The sequence below is a fragment of the Stegostoma tigrinum genome, chromosome 13 (genome assembly GCF_030684315.1).
Source record: "Stegostoma tigrinum isolate sSteTig4 chromosome 13, sSteTig4.hap1, whole genome shotgun sequence".
Classification (NCBI taxonomy): domain Eukaryota; kingdom Metazoa; phylum Chordata; class Chondrichthyes; order Orectolobiformes; family Stegostomatidae; genus Stegostoma; species Stegostoma tigrinum.
Window position 1 is genome coordinate 23,561,794 of NC_081366.1, and position 19,318 is coordinate 23,581,111.

At 41.1% G+C, this 19,318-nt stretch overlaps 1 protein-coding gene across 1 annotated transcript in view; it reads right to left on the bottom strand.

Moving 5' to 3' along the window:
• The window catches only part of LOC125458250 (cyclin-I-like), a 34,713-nt gene that overhangs the window by 14,836 nt on the left and 559 nt on the right, over positions 1–19,318 (bottom strand). Inside the window, exons 2-3 of the mRNA XM_048543359.2 lie at positions 5,481–5,637; positions 78–212 (exon numbers count right to left, since the gene is read on the bottom strand). Of these exons, the coding sequence (XP_048399316.2) occupies positions 78–212; positions 5,481–5,594 (249 nt within the window). The 5' untranslated portion in view covers positions 5,595–5,637. The remainder of the gene's footprint in view (positions 1–77; positions 213–5,480; positions 5,638–19,318) is intronic.

A 19,318-nucleotide genomic window follows, 5' to 3' on the forward strand; every position in this document is an offset into this window, starting at 1 on the left:
AAAGTTTGACTTATTATCAAGAAAGAAAGCAAACTGCAAAACTAAATACATGTATATAATAGGCAAATAAATCTTACCTTGACAGATGCCAAGAGTCGGTCAAGAATACTAACGGCAAAAAAAAATGTCTCAGAGTAATAACCAAACTTTGAGCACAAGTCCCTGAGCCACAGAACTACATTTTCACGTTGCAATGGAGTGATAGTTGTGCCCTGTTGAAAGAAATGGATAATTATCGAATTGGAACCGCAACCAGACACCAAACAATGGGTTCAGAGTTTTTAAACTGAGTAATTTCTTCCCTTTGTCAGAGAAATCATCAACTCTTCCTGTGTTTCTTTAAATATAGTTCTATGATTAAAGGTCATTTGTTGAATATGGGACTTGCTGTTCTCAGTAGGTTTTGGCAAATCTAGTTCTGTATCAAAGGATAATGTGCACATGTAAAGCTGCTAAGGAGAAAAAAACAAGCAATGCACAAGAGGACTTGGCTGAGTATGTATCTATCTGGAACCAGGATTTCATTCATTCTGATCTACGCGGAAGCCTGCCAGCATGTAAAACAGCCAAAATTTCAGGAGACATCAGATACAAAGCCTCCTCTCCAGAGTTGATTCTAGTTCATGGGAGCCAAGCTGCTTTGGACTTGACCTTCTCATGACAGGCTTTTACATAACTAAGACTCAGAAATTGGAGTGATAAAAGAAGTCACATAAAATTAACTTTCCTATCAGTTCTTGCTTTTAGCTTTCGGAAGGTTTTCATTTTCTATTATTTTAACAGTGGATTTCAGTTACAATCTAATCTTGTGCCTGCCATCATTGGACGATTGCATGGAAACAATGAAGTAATTGATGTTATGAGGCTTTAGAACAAAAGATGTCCATGACCTCAGTCCATCTTCAAATATTACAACCCTTTGACAAACACTTATGCAACAGTGATAATGGGAACTGCAGGTGCTGCGGAATCTAAGATAACAAAGTGTGGAGCTTTGAAAAGGGTCTAGGCCCGAAACGTCAGCTTTTTGTGCTCCTGAGATGCTGCTTGGCCTGCTGTGTTCATCCAGCCTCACATTTTGTTAACTTATGCAACAGACTAATTTAAACACCTTTGTAGCAAAAGCTGCGCTTCGATTCATTTCATTAGCCATACAAAAGTGTTCAACAAAAATAAACTTCACAATTTCCTTTGGTAGATACACTGGATGAACTGACAGTAGAATTTTTGTTCAAAGGGACACTTCCTTAGCAAGGGCTCACAGAAATATTCACAAATCATTACTGATTTTGGTGGTTTCTGATCTTGGGCCTCCAGAACATTTTAGCCAGTTCTTATCTACAAAAAGAATTAAGTTTTATTGGTTCTATTTTTGATTTAAAGTGTAGAATTTTTTTAAAAAGTCGTGATTTGTTCCTCAGTAACTTTTGACAAAGTGAGCACATAGCTCCAGATTTTGCTATAGCATACAACACTTCAAAGTTGATATTTTTAAAATCTCTAACAATAAACACATGACAGAATTAAATGCCACACAAATTAATTGTGTGAAAAATCAGCAGTAATTAACATTTGTTAGAAGAATGCTTACAGTTGTAAGTGCAACTCAACATTCTGCAGCAAATTTTTATCCACATTATCTGTCTAATACACAAATATATTAACTTCACACTACCGAGTGCATGTCAATGATGGGCCCAGCATGAGATACTGTCTTCATTAAGCTATTCCAGTCGGAAAACATCTTTTGGAGGTTTTTAAATACCTGCAAATCTACCCTCATCTGAATTATCTGTACCATTTGGGCATGGATATTAGTAAGCATCATGAGATTCATTTTTATTTTGACTACAAAGAAAACTTAGTCTATCTAATGCCATTATTTCAAGAAAGCTGCAAACATAGCAGACTGCCCAAGTAAGTAGTAGCTGATGGAAGTAGTGAGGATGTCCCAGGAAATAAGTGTACTGGTACACCAACTCTTCCAAAGAGCAAAAATGCAGACTACTGACGCTTAGTCTTTGAAAGAATATATGACTGTTGAATCATGCATATCCAATTGCCACCACAGCAAATTGATGTAAATAGCAGAGGGAAGAGTTACACTGTTTCTCTGGAAATTCCACTGGTACCTCACTGAAGTTACACTGCAAGATTGCAAGGTGCTTGAAGCATTTACATGCAACTTAATTTCCTCTTATTTACAATGTCTAAGATCACCAGACTAAGTGAACATTGTCAGTTTCAACATGGGAAAATTAAAGGATATTGTGGAAATCAGCCTCCTTGACCAAAACAAGCTTCATCTTGCTATGAGCAGGATGTAGGCGGTCATTCATTGCCAATGCGAGCAAGAGTACAGTTCAACAGTGCAGTTGGTGTATTAATTGTAAACACAAAAGCTAGTGAAATGTTTATACGCAGACAATGGCTTCAGTTCTCCAAGTTAGCGTTGACTCATTCACCATCCCATTGCTGAGAAAGCTTGCCAAACCAAGCTCCAACCAGCCGGCAGTCTTATCTATGGAGTCCCACCTCATTAGGAGTTGCCTCTAATCAAAGACTATCAGTTCAGAGGATGAATATCAAATAGGTAAATCTTCCTTCTTTCACATCTTGTGGGGTTTCCAGGAGGGTAGGGATGGTATTCTGAAGGTCAGAGGCAAAGGCAGGTGGGAGGTCCCTTCAGCTTCTTTCCTGACGGTGACTCAGAATATGGTCTTGGAAACTAGCAGCTTTTGTCACCTACCAGTGAGGCAGGTAACTGGGCAGTGGCAAACCGAGGCCTTTAAGAGGCTGTTTTTGGACCCACTAAAAGTCCTTAATTCCTGGTGAGTTAATAAAGTCTCCAAACAAACTGCTCACCTAGAATTTAATTGTTGAGGTGGTGTTCATCTGCAGACAGCCAGCTAGCCCAATTATTTGTCCTTTTCACCAGATTTTCATGTATGTAGACAACTCTCACACAATTTGCACCTGATATGATTTAACATTTTCTTCAGTCTTTCAAAATTCTGTACAAATGTAGGCCAGTACTAACTCAGCCTGTCAGTTGGAAATAGGATAGTAGTGACCCTGAATTAAGGGTGCTGCACATGGCAAGGAAAATGCAGCATACATGCACAAGTCTTTCTTGTTTTGGTAAAAGATTGAATGGGGGATCCTTTTTTAGATCACTGCTGGATCGATGACCTGCTTTTCAAAATCAGCCTTCGGTGTTCATTTCTCAAAGAAAAATTCAAACTGTAGATACTTCCTTTCAACATCTTAAGAGTGTTTAAAAGTTGTTTAAAATCAATTAATGCATGTTAAATGTGGTCTCTTTTTAGTGAGAAGATTGATGCAATCAATTTGTCACAGAATACGCAACTGAAAGCAAATTGTGCAACTGAGCAGATTCTATGATCAAAACTAGAAAATTTATCTCACGGCTGTCACACTCCACAGTTTCATTTCATCCTTTGTCTCGTCTGATGTTTTAATGAAAACATTTTCTCTTCCCTTTCAGGTATTAAGGATCACAAGGTACAACAACTCATGGATGCTGATGTCTCTCCAGACCTTTTTTCACTTCTCTCCGAATCTGCCCCACCTTTGAATCTTACCTCTTGCCACGTATTCATGATATCCTGGGACCTTCCTCTCTCTGACACAATGATCTCTCTCTCTAGCAAAGAACTCAGCTTTATCCCCAAATAGCCCACCTCAATGAATTTCATGCTTGCTACAACTGGACTCTACTACCATCAGCTCTGCCTCCATGCCTATTTCACTGGCCAAGAATCTTTCAGCCTCCTTCTACTCAGTAGAACCCTTTACCCACCTCTAATGCTCTCTCTCTTTCCACTCCAACCCTCACATTGGCGTCTTATTCTCTATTGATCAAGGATTGCTCGTGTAACATTAGTTGTCTCAGTTTCTCTGCTTTCCTTAGTTACCCCAACCTGCCATCCCAGAAACTTTGTTGAATATTGACTTCGTTCTCCTAGGTATAATACTAACATAGTCATCAAACCTGTATCAGTGCTAATGGGAACTGCAGATGCTGGAGAATCCAAGAAAACAAAGTGTGAAGCTGGTGCTCCTGAGATGCTGCTTGGCCTGCTGTGTTCATCCAGCTTCACATTTTGTTATCATAGTCATCAAACCTACTGGCAAGTGTGGTGCAGTTGTCTGGCATACCTAGCAGAGGCCGAGCACCAACTCTGACACTCCAACTCACCTTCCCTGAGCTCTCACCCAAACATCAAACTGTCACTGACCTCATCTCCTCTGGACATCTTCATTTACATTTCATAGTTCCATAGTACTGAAAATCCTGCTATACCACCTTTCCAAAATCTAAAAACAGAGAAAGGCCCACTCTTTTAGCCAACTCATTCCTCACTGAATTGATTGTTTTCCATTGTGACTATGGAAAACATGTCAGGCCTCTCAACATCTAGATCCGTGGCTCTTCTGATAACCCCCATTTTCAGCATTTCTCATATCTTAACATTAACTGTCTTCTATTTACCATTGCCATCCATTTCCCAGCACCTCCATCCCTATCAGGATGATCTAAGGGCTCACCACTTCTTGGAATAGGGATCCAACAATTTCGATCCACCAGTTTCCTACACTGTGTGGCTAAATTAGATTTTTTTTCATTGAACAACTTATTTCTTAAGTCATTTCCCAAATAAAAAAGGTAACATAAAAAAATTAAAATGAAAAGTAAAAAATGTTGTGCTTGTCCTTTTAAATCACAAAATGGGTGGGAATGCAGAATTCAGAATACAAACACATTCTGTGGAATGAGAGAGCAGGCTTGAAGAGCTCAATTACCTGCTTCTGCCCCCAGTTTTTACGTACACGCCCTATGGTGGAATATCCTGTTCCCATCCTACTCTGGACTCTTTCCTCAAATATGTTACCAATACATTAATGACCATATCTATACTTTTCCCAGAACTGGACTTCACCAACTTTGCTTCCAAATTTCATCCTCCTCTCACCCTCACACAGTCTATTTCCAATCTTCAACTGCTCTGTCTCCATTTCTGGGGATAGGCCGTTATCAAATAGTCATAAGCCCACTGACTCCAACAACTAAGTTTCCTGACACCCTGCACCTATAAGAACTCCAGGCCATTCTCAGAGTTTCTTCACATCTTGTTTGATTATCTAAACTTCCATATCTGTACCTCTCAGTGCAGCCCTCCAAGATAACTACTAATGTTCAATTCTTGTTTCCTCAGTGTCTCCAGTTTTAATGACTTCATCACTGTCAGCCTCACCATCAGTTACCAATGCTCTAAGCTCTGGACTTCTCTCACTAATTCTCTCCACCAATCTGTCACTCTTTCAAGAGGTTTCTTAAAATCAACCTCTTTAATGATCGTGTTAAGTAGCTGCCTTAAAACCACCTTCGGTGATTGCAATATTACATATAGTTTAATAATGTCCCTGAGTCACACGATATGACTTCTGCACCTTACCCGATTGTTGCAGGTCTTGAAAAGAGGCACTTTCCAAAGCCTAGCCTCCTTAGCAACTGCTTCATTGAGGAGGAAGGCAAGCCGCTCGCCATCTAAGAATCCAAGACATTTCATGGCACCTCCAAGGAAGGCCAGTTTGCCAGGCAGGCACAGCTACCTACAGACAGAGAGATTTGGTTTCATAAACTTTGTAGAAATTTATATATTGGGTGAGTCAATGGTAAGAATGAGAGAGAAATTTTCATAGAATTCCAACAGATTCTGAGCAACTAAGCAAACGCAAGATCTCTCTGACCGGGAAGAGATGGACAGAACACGACAGGATTGCTCTCCATTTGTTCAGAATTATTATTTCTCTCTTTTCAGGGACAAATTATTTTTCATAATTCTGCCACAAGAGGTTTTGGAAACACTATTAGACACAGCACTGAAGTATCACCAGAAACACAATAAAAGGCAAGTCTTAATTTACTTCTCACTTTTTTTCATCAGGGTATGACCACTATCGATGTATTGTCCTATCTTTAGGATATTTACTCATCTGCTTTGTCACCCAGAATTATTCCCACATTCCTTGTTTATTTGTAAAACTTTTATAATGCAATTTTGACCAAACTGTTTTAGAAATGCACATTTTTAAGTTTAGATTAGCAAAATTGAGGAACTGAACATTGCTGTGTTCAACCTAGCAAAGACACTAGTTTCTATATCTGAGAGTACAGTCCTGAGATGAAGTGTGCCAATTTACTCATCATCCAAACTGCAATATTTCAATGTGATAAATCCAATATCTCAGGTACTAATACTTAGCATCCTTATCTGACGAATTAAATTATCTGGACCCAATTTGGGTTCCAAGCTCCCTCAAACTACCTTCTCCAATCTCAAATATAATTTGGAGACTGTGAATTCAATTAGCACTTAGTAAGGATACCATTGTCTTAGCTCCCAAACCCAGCATGCCTGAAATACGATTCTCATCCTCAATCCATTCTCACCCCGTGGCCACCATGTACCATCAATATAAATAAAATAATATTCATGTACTGCAAGTTCAACAATGTCAATTGAAAAGAGTCTTTAAAATTTCAATTTGTCTGATTAGAATAATATTTATATCCTTTTTAATTCTTTAGTTGAAATTCAGCTCTTCCACTGGCAGGCTAAAGCATTGAATGCCATGGTATTCATTCTGCATAACGGATGTGTGTGGGGGCGGGGTGGACATGTAATCAACAGACTAATTTAAAATCTTAATCTATAGGAAGGCATAAATAGAAATTCTTTCCAAGTCAGTCATTCCATGTAATCTAAATGGGTTTATCAATGCCCTATGTCACTGCCATGTAATAGATCTTAAAAAGGCCCTTCTGCACCAAACTATATAAAATAATATCCAACTGATTGAACATCATCACAAGATGCAGTTTGATTCCTAAAACAATGTTATTTAATATTTCATGAAAAATTGCGTTCTTATTTATCTTACTATTCCTTTCATCAGCCAATGCCCCTAGCACAATCATCTGAAGCATTTATTATCTCAATAGCTTCGCAACTTGTGAAGAACATTGCATCACATAAGCTATTATCAGTTTCGGCAGCAAAATTTCCAGAGCTATTTCATCATTCACTTTAACCATGAGTAAAGCCACATCAAATGATGATTAGTCAAGGTTTAAAAGGACAAGACAATTGGGGGAAAAAATAAGCATATCTTTAATTTGATTCCGCATTTGACATTCATCCATGCAGTGCAGTGTCTTTTGTTCTGGGAATAATATGTAAGGTTTCCCAAAATCATAAATTTTAGATCTATTTTCAAATTCTGAGGGACATTTCAGCCCACTTGAGTCTTTGGCCCTTCCAGATTCAGATTTGTCAATTACTTATAAGTATATAAACATACCCAGATAAGTTTTGCAAAACAATTAAAACAGAAATAAACTAAAATGCCATTGCTTAGTGGAAAAGCCACTGTTTACAGTTTTCACAAAAAAATGCAGAATAGGTCACAAAAGAAATCCCAAAATGCTATCCAACAAAATGGAAAGTGATTGATTAAACCACTGTTTACATTCAAGCAAAGACAATTACAACAAATCTGGCTATAAAGTTAATGCACAGTGCATCCAAAAGCTTCAGGTACTAGGTTCTCTTCTTCCTAATAAATTAGTGCAGACTTCAGGCAATTCTAACTCTAATTCCACAATAGATACCAAGAACTGCAGATGCTAGAAGAGTCAACACAGTGTGGAGCTGGAGGAACACAGCATGTCAGGCAGCATTAGAGGAGCAGGAAGGTCAATGTTTCGGGTTTAGACCCTTCATCATCACTAGGAGGGGGGAAAGGAGCTCAGAAATAAATAGAGGGAGGGGTTGAGACTGGGGGAAGGTGGGTGGGATGTTGGTAGGTGGATGCAGATAGGGAGTAGTGGAGATTGGTTAATGGGAAGGGTGAGGCAGGAATAGGTGAGAAAGAAGATGGACAGGTTGGGTCAGGTCACGTAGGCAGGGATGAGGCCAGGGTGGGGAGATTTTGAAACTAGTGAATTCTATGTTAGGCCATCTGGTGTAAGATCCTGAGGCAGAATATGAGGAATTGTTCCTCCAGTTTTTGTGGTATCAGTGTGATACTGGAGAAGGCCCAGCATTGACATGTCAACAAGGGAGTGGGAGGGGGGAGTTAGAATGGTTATTAAGTGGAACGTGGTGTTGATTATAGCTACACAGCACAGGCATTCCACGAATTCATTACCGAGTCTGCACTTGGTCTCACAGGAGACCACATTGGGAACAATGGATACAATAGGCCAGGTTGCAGGATGAATGAGTGAATCCCTGTTGGATTTGGAAAGATTTTCTGGGGCCTTGAATGGAGATGGGGTGGAGGGGGTGCAGGGGGTTGTGGAGGTGCTGGGGCAGGTGTAGCACCTCATGCAGTTGCAGGGAAAGGCGCTGTGTGTGGAAGGGTTGGTGGGGAGTGTGGAGCAGATGACAACGTGGCGGAGTGAGCAGTCCCTGCGAAAGGTGAGAGGAGGTGTAGTCAAGGTAGCTGTGGGAGTCGGTGGGTTTGAAATAGATGTTGGTCATGAGGCAGTTATTGGAGATGGAGATGGCGAGGGAGAGGTCCAGGAAGGGGAGCGAAGTATCGGAGATGGTCCAGGTAAATTAGAGGTTGGGGCGAAAGTTGATGAACTGTTCCAGCTCCTCATGACAGCCCGAGACAGCACCAATACAGTCATCAATGTAGCACAGCAAGAGGGACTGTTCCACGTATCCCACGAAGAGGCAGGCATAGCTTGGACTCATACAGGTGGCCTTAGCCACCCCATTAGTTCGTAGAAAGTGGGAGGAGTTAAATGACAAGTTGTTAAGGGTGAGGGCAAGTTTGGTTAAGCAGATGAGGGTTTAGGTGGAGGGGGCTGTATAGGCCTGCGAGGGACGAAGCAGCAGAGGGCTTTCAGACCATCTAAGGGGGGATACAGGTGTAGAGAGACTGAATATCCATGGCGAAGATGAGGTGTTGGGGTCCAAGGAATTGAAAGTCTTGGAGAAGATGGAGGGCATGGATAGCGTCCCATAGGTGGGGAATTCCTGGACTGGGGAGAAAAATGGAGTCATGGTATGTGGAGATAAGTTCAATGGGGCAGCAGCTGGCAGAAACATTGGGTCAGCTGGGGCAGTCAGGTTTGTGGATTTTGGGAAGGAGATACAAATGGGCAATGCACAGGAGGGGAATAATGACGTTGGAGGATGTGGGTGGGAGGTCTCATGAGGTGTTGCCTGACCTGCTATGTTCCTCCAGCTCCACACTGTATTTACACTAATTCCCTCAAACTTCTTGGGCTGGACAGTCATATGTTCAAAATCCTACAGGGATAATTTCAAAGAAGAAGCCAGCCTCTCAGATAAACAGCTAGTCACTTTCATCAGGAGATGCAGCTCTCGCTTATCCTCACCAGAACATCATGATATCACTCCTGACCTAGTGCCAAACCAATCACATCTACTGGGAATGAGTGGGTCTGTCACTAAGGACAAGTTAACTCTGTGGCTCCAGTTGTTGCAAAGTGACCCAAGAACTTTGCTGATCTGGCAATATGGCCAGGAGATTAAGATTCCCCTCCAACATTTCTCCCTGCTATTTTACCAGCTGTCCCACTCGACTGCCAATCTCCAACATCAAGGGGAATTTAGCGTGAAATTGTATAAACTATTTCCACTGAGTACCAACATTAGAAACGAACATCTTCAGTCTTGTATATTTATTCATTATCATCCTTCTCCTCAGAGGAGGCAGAAGGAAACCTAAAACTTATCGTAGATTTATCAGAGATAGTAGGAACTGCAGATGCTGGAGAATCTGAGATAACAAGGTGTAGAGCTGGATGAACACGGCAGGCCAAGCAGCCTCGGAGGAGCAGGAAGGCTGACATTTCGGGCCTAGAGTCTTCTTCAGAAAATTAATCAGCTGTTTAAAATACACATCCAATTACTTTCACTCCCTGCTCTTTTCCATAGCCCTGCAAATATCCCTTTTGCTACTGACCAATCTCTATGAAAGTTTACACTTCCTTTATCCTATTGGGTACTGTATTCCAGATGATAAATTACACATTAACATCATTTTCCTTCAATTTGATTTGGTAATTAGTGTCCTTTAGTTATTGACCTTCAACGTTAAAAAAAATTCTCTTCACTTTTCTGGGAGAACATCCATGACTTGAACAGTCTATTAAATCACCCCTTGTCTATCTTTGCTGTAATGAGGTAACATCACTTTGTTCACGTAACTATATAACTTTCACCCCTTGTATCATCCTGGGAAATCTCTGAAACGTTTACAGTTTTGACATCCTTCCTCAAGTATGCTGCTCACAATTGGCTACAGTTCCCCAGCTGGAGGCTTAACTAGTTTGTTGAAGCTTCCTTCCATTGTACTCTGTATTTTTATTTATAAAAAGTGAATTATTTTAAACTTTTTGCAGTCTCTCAACCTATCCTGCCTCCTTCAAAGACTTACGTACATACCAGCCAAGTATCTCTGTTCCTGCACCCCTCTGGAAAAATGTATAATGTAGCTGATATTGATTTGTCTTGCTCTTTCCACAAACAAATCACTTTACATTTCTCTGCATTAAATTGTGTCTTCTATGCATCTACCATTTCTCTAACTGATTTCTTCCTGAGGGCTCTTACTATCTCATTTGCTGTTTAATACATTTCTTAATTTCACACCATGTGGAAACTTTGAGGAAATGAGGAGGGGAATCATTATTGTCAGAAAAACAATTTTTTAAACCACTACGCTAGCTAATTTCTTACCTATTTGACCAATGCACCTTCAAGCACCAGACCTCCAATCTTCTAACAAATCTATTGAGCGGTATGAACACAATATCACTGCGCTCATCAACAGTTTTCATTTGTACAGGCAAGAAGAGAGGTATTCCAACTGGAAGAACAACTTTCCCAAAGCTAATTAGAATATTTGCAGAGAAGTCTGAAACAAACTGCAAATCACTTTTAAATCAATCCACAAATCCAAAATAGGCTCCCTTAGAAATACAGCTGTGTTGCTCATCTTGCCATTTATATGGTGTCAGTTTTCTGACAAGCCTACACTGGAGCGGAAAGTTAGTTGGAATTTAGAGGCCAAGGCCTGGTCTATCAGCCACTATTTACATGGTACAATTGTACTTAATTATTTTTTATTCACTTTGTGGGACAAATTGCATTGCTGGCTTGCTGGCATTTATTGCCCATCCTAGTTGCCCTTGAGAAGCTGTTTTCTTCCATTGCTGCAATCCACGTGCTGTACATTGACCCACAATGCCCTTTGGGAAGAAATTTCAGGATTTTGACCCAGTGACAGCGGTGGTGAGTGCCTTGAAGGAGAATGCGACATATTCCTATATAGCTGCCATCTTTGTCCTTCTAGATGGAGATGGTCGTGGATTTGGATGGTGCTTTCTAAGGATCTTCAGTGAATTTCTGCCATGCATCTTATATATGGTACTCGCTGCTTCTGTTAAGTGCCAGTGGTAGAGGGAGTGGATATGGTACAAATCATTCTAGTTGGCATCAGCCTTTTTGAGCGTTATTGAAGCTGCACTCATCCAGGCAAGTGGCAATTATTCCATCACACCATCACACCCCTAACTTGTGTCTTATAGATGGTGAACAGCCTATGGGAAGTCAGGTGGCAAGTTACTCTTTATAGTATTCCTAGCCTCTGACCTGCTCTTGTAGCCACTGTGTTTATATGATTAGCCAAGTTGAGTTTCGAGTCAAAGGTAACCACCCTTGGATGTTGACATTGGGAGATTCAGTGATGGTAAACACCATGGATTGTCATGGGGCACAAATGTTACTTGCCACTTGCCAGCCCAAGGCTGGATATTGTCCACGTCTTGTTGCATTTGTGCATGAAATGCTTCAGTATCTGAGGAGCAAATTACTGCAGTTGCTGGAATGTAAATTGAAAATAAATGAAAAAATGCTAGAAATCACAGAAGGTCAGGCAGCATCCATGGAGAGACAGCAAGCTAATGTTTTACGTTTAGATGATTCTTCAGAGCCTGATCTAAGGCAACTGCCCTTCGATGTTCATAGTTCAGGATTGGGACTGTAATTTTGCCAGGTTAACTTGTCCTGCTGTTTTTGTACATGATATATTTGGACAATTTTCCACATTGTTGGATAGATGCCAGAGTTGCATCTGTGATGGAACAACTTGGCTGGAGGTATAACAAGTTCTGGAGCACAAGTATTCAGTATTAATGTCATAATATTGTTTAGGCCCATAGCCTTTGCAGTATTCACTGCCTCCAACCATTTTTTTTGATATCACACGGAATGAGTCCAATTTGCTGATGACTGGCATCTGTGATGTTGGGTACCGCTGGAGGAGGCCAAGATGGATCATCCACTTGGCACTTCTGGTTGAAGACTGTTGCAGGTGTTTCAGCCTTCTCTCTCGAAGGGATATAGAACATAAAACATAGAACATTACAGCACAGTACAGGCCCTTTGGCCCTCGATGTTGTGCCGACCTGTCATATCGATCTAAAGCCCATCTAACCTACACTATTCCATGTACGTCCATATGCTTGTCCAATGATGACTTAAAGGTACTTAAAGTTGGCGAATCTACTACGGTTGCAGGCAAAGCGTTCCATTCCCTTACTACTCTCTGAGTAAAGAAACCACCTCTGACATCTGTCCTATATCTTTCACCCGTCAACTGAAAGCTATGCCCCATCGTGCTCGCCGTCACCATCCTAGGAAAAAGGCTCTCCCTATCCAACCCAATCTAACCCTCTGATTATTTTATATGTTTCAATTAAGTCACCTCTCAATCTTCTTCTCTCTAACGAAAACAGCCTCAAGTCCCTCAGCCTTTCCTCGTAAGACCTTCCCTCTATACCAGGCACCATCCTAGTAAATCTCCTCTGCACCCTTTCCAAAGCTTCCACATCCTTCTTATGATGCGGTGACCAGAACTGTATGCAATACTCCAAGTGCAGCCGCACCAGAGTTTTGTACAGCTTCACCATAACCTCTTGGTTCTGGAACTCGATCCCTCTATTAATAAAAGCTAAAACACTGTATGCCTTCTTAACAGCCCTGTCAACCTGGGTGGCAACTTTCAAGGATCTGTGTACATGGACACCGAGATCTTTCTGCTCATCTACACTACCAAGAATCTTACCATTAGCCCAGTACTTTGCCTTCTGGTTACTCCTGCCAAAGTGCATCACCTCACACTTGTCCGCATTAAACTCCATTTGCCACCTCTCAGCCTGGCTCTGCAGCTTATCTATGTCTCTCTGCAACCTACAGCATCCTTCGTCGCTATCCACAACTCCACCGACCCTTAGTGTCATCTGCAAATTTACTAACCCTTCCTTCTACGCCCTCATCCAGGTCATTTATAAAAATGACAAACAGCAGTGGACCCAACACCGACCCTTGCGGTACACTACTAGTAACTGGACTCCAGGATGAACATTTCCCATCAACTACCACCCTCTGTCTTCTTTCAGCAAGCCAATTTCCGATCCAAACTGCTATATCTCCCACAATCCCATTCCTCCGCATTTTGTACAACAGCCTACTGTGGGGAACCTTATCAAACGCCTTGCTGAAATCCATATACACCACATCAACCAGTTTACTCTCATCTACCTGTTTGGTCACCTTCTCAAAGAACTCAATAAGGTTTGTGAGGCATGACCTACCCTTCACAAAACCGTGCTGACTATCCCTAATCAATTTATTCTTTTCTAGATGGTTATAAATCCTATCTCTTATATCCTTTTCCAACACTTTACCAACAACTGAGGTAAGGCTCACTGGTCTATAATTACCAGGATTGTCTCTACTCCCCTTCTTGAACAGGGGAACCACATTTGCTATCCTCCAGTCATCTGGCACTATTCCTTTAGACAATGACGAGTTAAAGCTCAATGCCAAAGGCTCTTCAATCTCCTCCCTGGCTTCCCAGAGGATTCTAGGATAAATCCCATCCGGCCCAGGGGACTTATCTATCTTCACACTCTGTAGGATTTCTAATACCTCTTCCTTATGAACCTCAATCCTACCTAGTCTAGTAGCCTGTATCTCAGTATTCTCCTCGACAACATTGTCGTTTTCTAGAGTGAATACTGTCGAAAAATATTTATTTAGTGCTTCCCCTATCTCCTCTGACTGCACACACAGCTTCCCACTACTATACTTGATTGGCCCTAATCTTATTTTCGTCATTCTCTTATTACTTAAGTACCTATAGAAAGCCTTAGGGTTTACCCTGATCCTATCCACCAACAACTTCTCGTGTCTCCTCCTGGCTCTTCTGAGCTCTCTCTTTAGGTCTTTCCTGGCTACTTTGTAGCCCTCAAGCGCCCTAACTGAGCCTTCACATCTCATCCTAGATATGCTAGTACTGTTACTGAACGCTGATACACCAGTCCAGAGTATCTCTGGAGTGTGCATCTACAGATACACTGTGCCTAAAGTTGCTTGCTCCTTAGCTCCAAGAAGTACTATTCAATTCCTTTCGTGCAATTAACATAACCTACAATGTGCAGGCATAAATAAAGTTATCAAATACAGCTCTCCTGTGCAGTGCTGAGACATGCTGATTCTAGATTAGTATCTTTTCAGTACTACTACAGTGAGCAGCCAAATCATGACGTGCTAAACTGTCAGAATATAGTAACTACTGTTTTTATCCAAAGCTGCAAGCTGTTTCTTTTTCATTTTACCATGTAACAGCACACTCAGATGGCAAATGGTTACCTGTTTCCCTTCAGTTTTTTGCTCTTTTGAAAATCTTTGATGCAGAGATTCCAAATGGCTTACAGCTGAAACAACATTCTCCAACTGATATACTGAATGAAATCAGCAAACTCAATTGTTGGTCAAAGGAATCTCCAGAACTCACTGCTGCCATCCAGTTTTGCAAAAAATTCCTTGTTTCCACTTTTACTAAAGTATCATCAACAGATGAAATAGGATGGATTTCCCTCCCAACTTTTGTTTACCTGAATAAAGATCCACACAAATTCTTAATTTTCCACTTATCTTGGGAACTGTCACCAACTTTCCCTTCTTGTGCTCATTTCATACTGGTATCTTCCCGCTTGCTCATGTTTGTGTCACATCATCAGTTACATTTACATGAATCACAATATTAATATTTGAGGAGATAGTAAGAACTGCTGATGCTGGAATCTGAGATAACAGTGTGGAGCTGGTGGAACACTTCTTCAGAAATGAGCAAATTGATTTTTGCGTCAGGACCCTTCTTCAGAAATGGGCTGAAGGAAGGTCCCAACCAGCAATGTTAGCTTTCCTGCTCCTCTGATGCTGCCTGGCCAGCTGTGTTCCTCCAGTTCCACACTACTAATTGAGGAGGCGGCTCGTTCAACATCCTTACCCCTGCCCCACATAGTCTTAATGCAGTAGACCCATTTCTGCTGCTTTAGAAAAAGGCAGCGTGATGAAACTATTGCTTCAATAAACATGTTTTGTTCTTTTTTATGAGAAAGGTTGAAATAGAGGAGCTGAGCAGTCTCTTCCAAAGCAGCAAACAGCTTTTGAGGTCTTCGGTTTTGTTCCAAAGTTAGAACAATAAAAGAAGTCTGAGTGGGTGGGGTCAAGTTCCCATAGAACAAAGACTTTTTTAAAAGTTTTAGTCTTTTCAGCAGCAGTTTCTGGAATCTTGAAGCTGGATGCGGAAGCTCTAATTCCTCCCTCTGTTACAATGAAAAGTTGGTGTTCTCTTCCTGCTGCTGCGATTGCATGGAGACAATTTATTTTTCTGAGTTTGTCTTTGCTAAGGGTGTGTTGTTGGGATGCTACTATATTGGAACAGTTAATTAGTCGTAGTTCATATACATTCTTTCATTAAGCATTTCAATAGAGTTACAGCTAAGCCAAATCTTTTATTTGTCTGTATTTTAATTGTGGTGTATGAGTCAAGCATGCTCCTTTGCTGCTCCTCTGATGCTGTAATTGCATCCAGAACATAATGCCTCACACTTACCTTTAAAATAAGAAAAAGTTAGGATCGAGACTATCTCCTTAATAGATTTTGAGGGTTTGGTCTGATTCCTGGCAGCAGTTCAAAGGAGGGAACTCCAGCTCACTATTACTCCTTGCTGATTTTGTCTCAGCCTGAATAGTTCTGCTCATTACTTTTCCCTTTTTGGTTAAATCCCTATTTTTAGGGTGTATTCATAACTTAGCCAATGGCAGGTGAGAACACCCATTGTGAGTCAAGTAATTAAAGGTCGGAGTCTAGAAATGTCAAACTAGTGTGATTGGCTTTCCTAACCTCATACAATGCACTGATTATTTTCCACTATTTAACGTCTACGCGCTTTCATAAGTATATTTTTAAAAGTTACATTTAACTGAAAATAATTCTGAGTTCCCCTTGACATTGTTAATACAGTACTTGGTTTTCCTCTTCACTGGGGATTTCCCAACATCCCAATGCCTGCTTCAACACAAAACCTTGTGTAGAATATATCTGCAGGTTTTTGCATAGGCCTGGTTGTACTTTAGACAGTAACAGTGACCTTGTCTCTTGGTTGCAATAGATAACATTAAAAGGAAATTAATATGAAGGGTAAAAGTTAAACACGTTCAGCAGGTCTGGCAGCACCTGAGGGGGAGGGGAAATAGAATTAATATTCTGAGTCAAATATGACATTTTCGGAATTCAAAGAACATACAAATGCAATCAGTCTTACATCATTGAGGGCGGGCGCAAATAGGAAGAAGAATAAAAACACAAGTCTGGAGTAAAGGTCAGAAACAATGATGCTGTGAACAAGAGAAAAGTTAACAGCTAGCTCAAATAAAAATAAAGTATTTACCCGCAGCAAGTGTGAATGGCAGAATGATAAACAACTCTGTCTGAAAGCAAAAACATAAACAAAATTCAGACTAACCATGGCAGAACAGAGGATCAAAATGGAGGACAGAGTTCATGCAATTGTTGATCTCAATGTTGATTCCAGAATGCTACGAAGTGCCTAACTGGAAGTCGAGGTGCTGTTCCATGAGCTTGTTTTAAGCTTCACTGGTACACTGCAGCAAGCCAAGGACTGAGACAGGAGTGTCAGAGTGAGGTAGTGAATACAAATGCCAGTGCAGAGATGTTCCATAAAGCAGTCTCAAAATCTGTATGTGGACTCTTCAATGTAAATAAGACCACTTTTGAGCAGCAAATATAATAAATTGATACAAGTACAGGTAAATCATGGATTCATCTGGAAAATGTGTTTGAGATCTTGGACAGTAAGATGAGAGGAAGTAAAGGGGTAGGTGTTCCACTTCCTGCAAACCACTTGGAAAGGTGCCATGTGTGAGCCTGAGCTGCTGGGGTGATTGGGGGTGCATCAGTGTATCGAGAAGGGAATAGTGCCTTTTGAAAGCTGGCGGGGAGAGGTGGGAACAGCATCACTTTGGAGATGACAGAAGTGGCAGAGGATGATGGAGTGGAAGAGAATGATGATCTGCAACCAATCATAGTTCATACAGGGGGCAGGCAGGTGAAACAGGATGCAGGAATGTATCAGACAAACCATTAGTCATGGCCAGTGTCAGCCAAAAGTGGAGAAATCCTTGTTTGAATAAAATGGTATTTATCTCAGAAAGCTATGGAAGGCTGTACCATCAGAACAGATGCAATGGAGATGAAGAAACTGAGATTAAGGAATGGAGTCTTTATAGGAGGCATGGATTGAGATGGTGTAGTCAAGGCAACTGTGCCTTCAGACAATACTGTCAGTTATTCTACAATTCACACACACTCAGAAAAATGTAGTTAAAGCCAAAATCAGATCAGGCATGATCTTACCAAACGGTGCAGCAAGCTTGAGAGGCCAAATGGTCAGTCCACTGCAGCTATTTCTTATGTTTTCACATTTATGCCAACCATTACCAATCCCTAAATAAAAACTGAAAGAACTGCGGATGCTGTAAATTAGGAACAAAAACAACGTTGCTGGAAAAACTCAACAGGTCTGGCAGTGATTCTGAGGAAGGGTCATCGGACCCGAAATGTTAAAATCTGTGAAGGAAAAGCAGAGTTAACGTTTCGGAGATAATGGGAACTGCAGATGCTGGAGAATCCAAGATAACAAAGTGTGGAGCTGGATGAACACAGCAGGCCAAGCAGCATCTTAGGAGCACAAAAGCTGACGTTTCAGGCCTAGACCCTAAGGGTCTAAACTCCCTTAGGGTCTAGGCCTGAAGCACCAGCTTTGGTGCTCCTAAGATGCTGCTTAGCCTGCTGTGTTCATCCAGCTCCACACTTTGTTAACGTTTCGGTGACCCTTCCTCAGAACGGCTGCCAGACCTGCTGAGCTTTTCCAGCAACTTTGTTTTTGTTCATTCCATTCCCCTTTACCTTTTGTTCTCTACATCTTTGACATTTAAGCTTTGCTGTCCTTTCAACTCACCGAGGCCCTTCGTTCTGTTCTGCCACCTGCCCCCTTTATTTGGCTATAACACTGTGGCCCTTTTGTTAAAACAAAACTCTCCATATTTAACTTGGCCAAAATGAGATCCGTTTGAAAAAGTTTGGGTCGTGGACCTGAGAGCGAGAGTGATGCAGCTCTAAAGAGTCTGTTTGGCCCGAATAAGATGGGATAGGAAGAAGACATCATGATTGAATGTGCCCAGGGGCCTGCGTGATGAATGCTACATTGCTTTTTGAACAGCCTTTTGTTATAAGTTGGCAATAAAAATCAAAGTACTCGACCAACTTTGCAAGTCTGGCAGCATATGTGAATAGAGAAACGAAATTAATCTCTGAAGTTCACAGGAGTTCTTCAGAACTGGAGTCACACACCAAACTCAGTTTCTCTCTCTACAGATGCTGCTAGACTTGGCTACGTTTCTGTAGCACTTTCAGTTATTTCCGATTTCCAGTATTTTAGTTTCAGTTAATAAAAAATAATGACATTCTACAACTAAAGAACATTAAATTGTGCCCTCCCTACTTTATAGGGGATGCAGAAACAATGACCATGTAAAATTCACTTCAGATCTAGAAACCAGTAACTGGACCACAGTTAAACGTTCAATCGGTAACATGAGACCCAGTCGAACCGAAGACTTTGGTAAATTCCGGACGAGGCTCCAACTCTGCTGAATCTCTTCCCTGCGCCCAACATAATCGAAAGATTTTTAGTCAACTTTACACCCATGATATGTTTTAACATTCTTGCTTAGAACGTCATGTAAACAATTGGAACAAAACGTCCCAGATATCTGGCACTGTTCTGTAAATTAATTTTCTTTCGCAGTGTGAA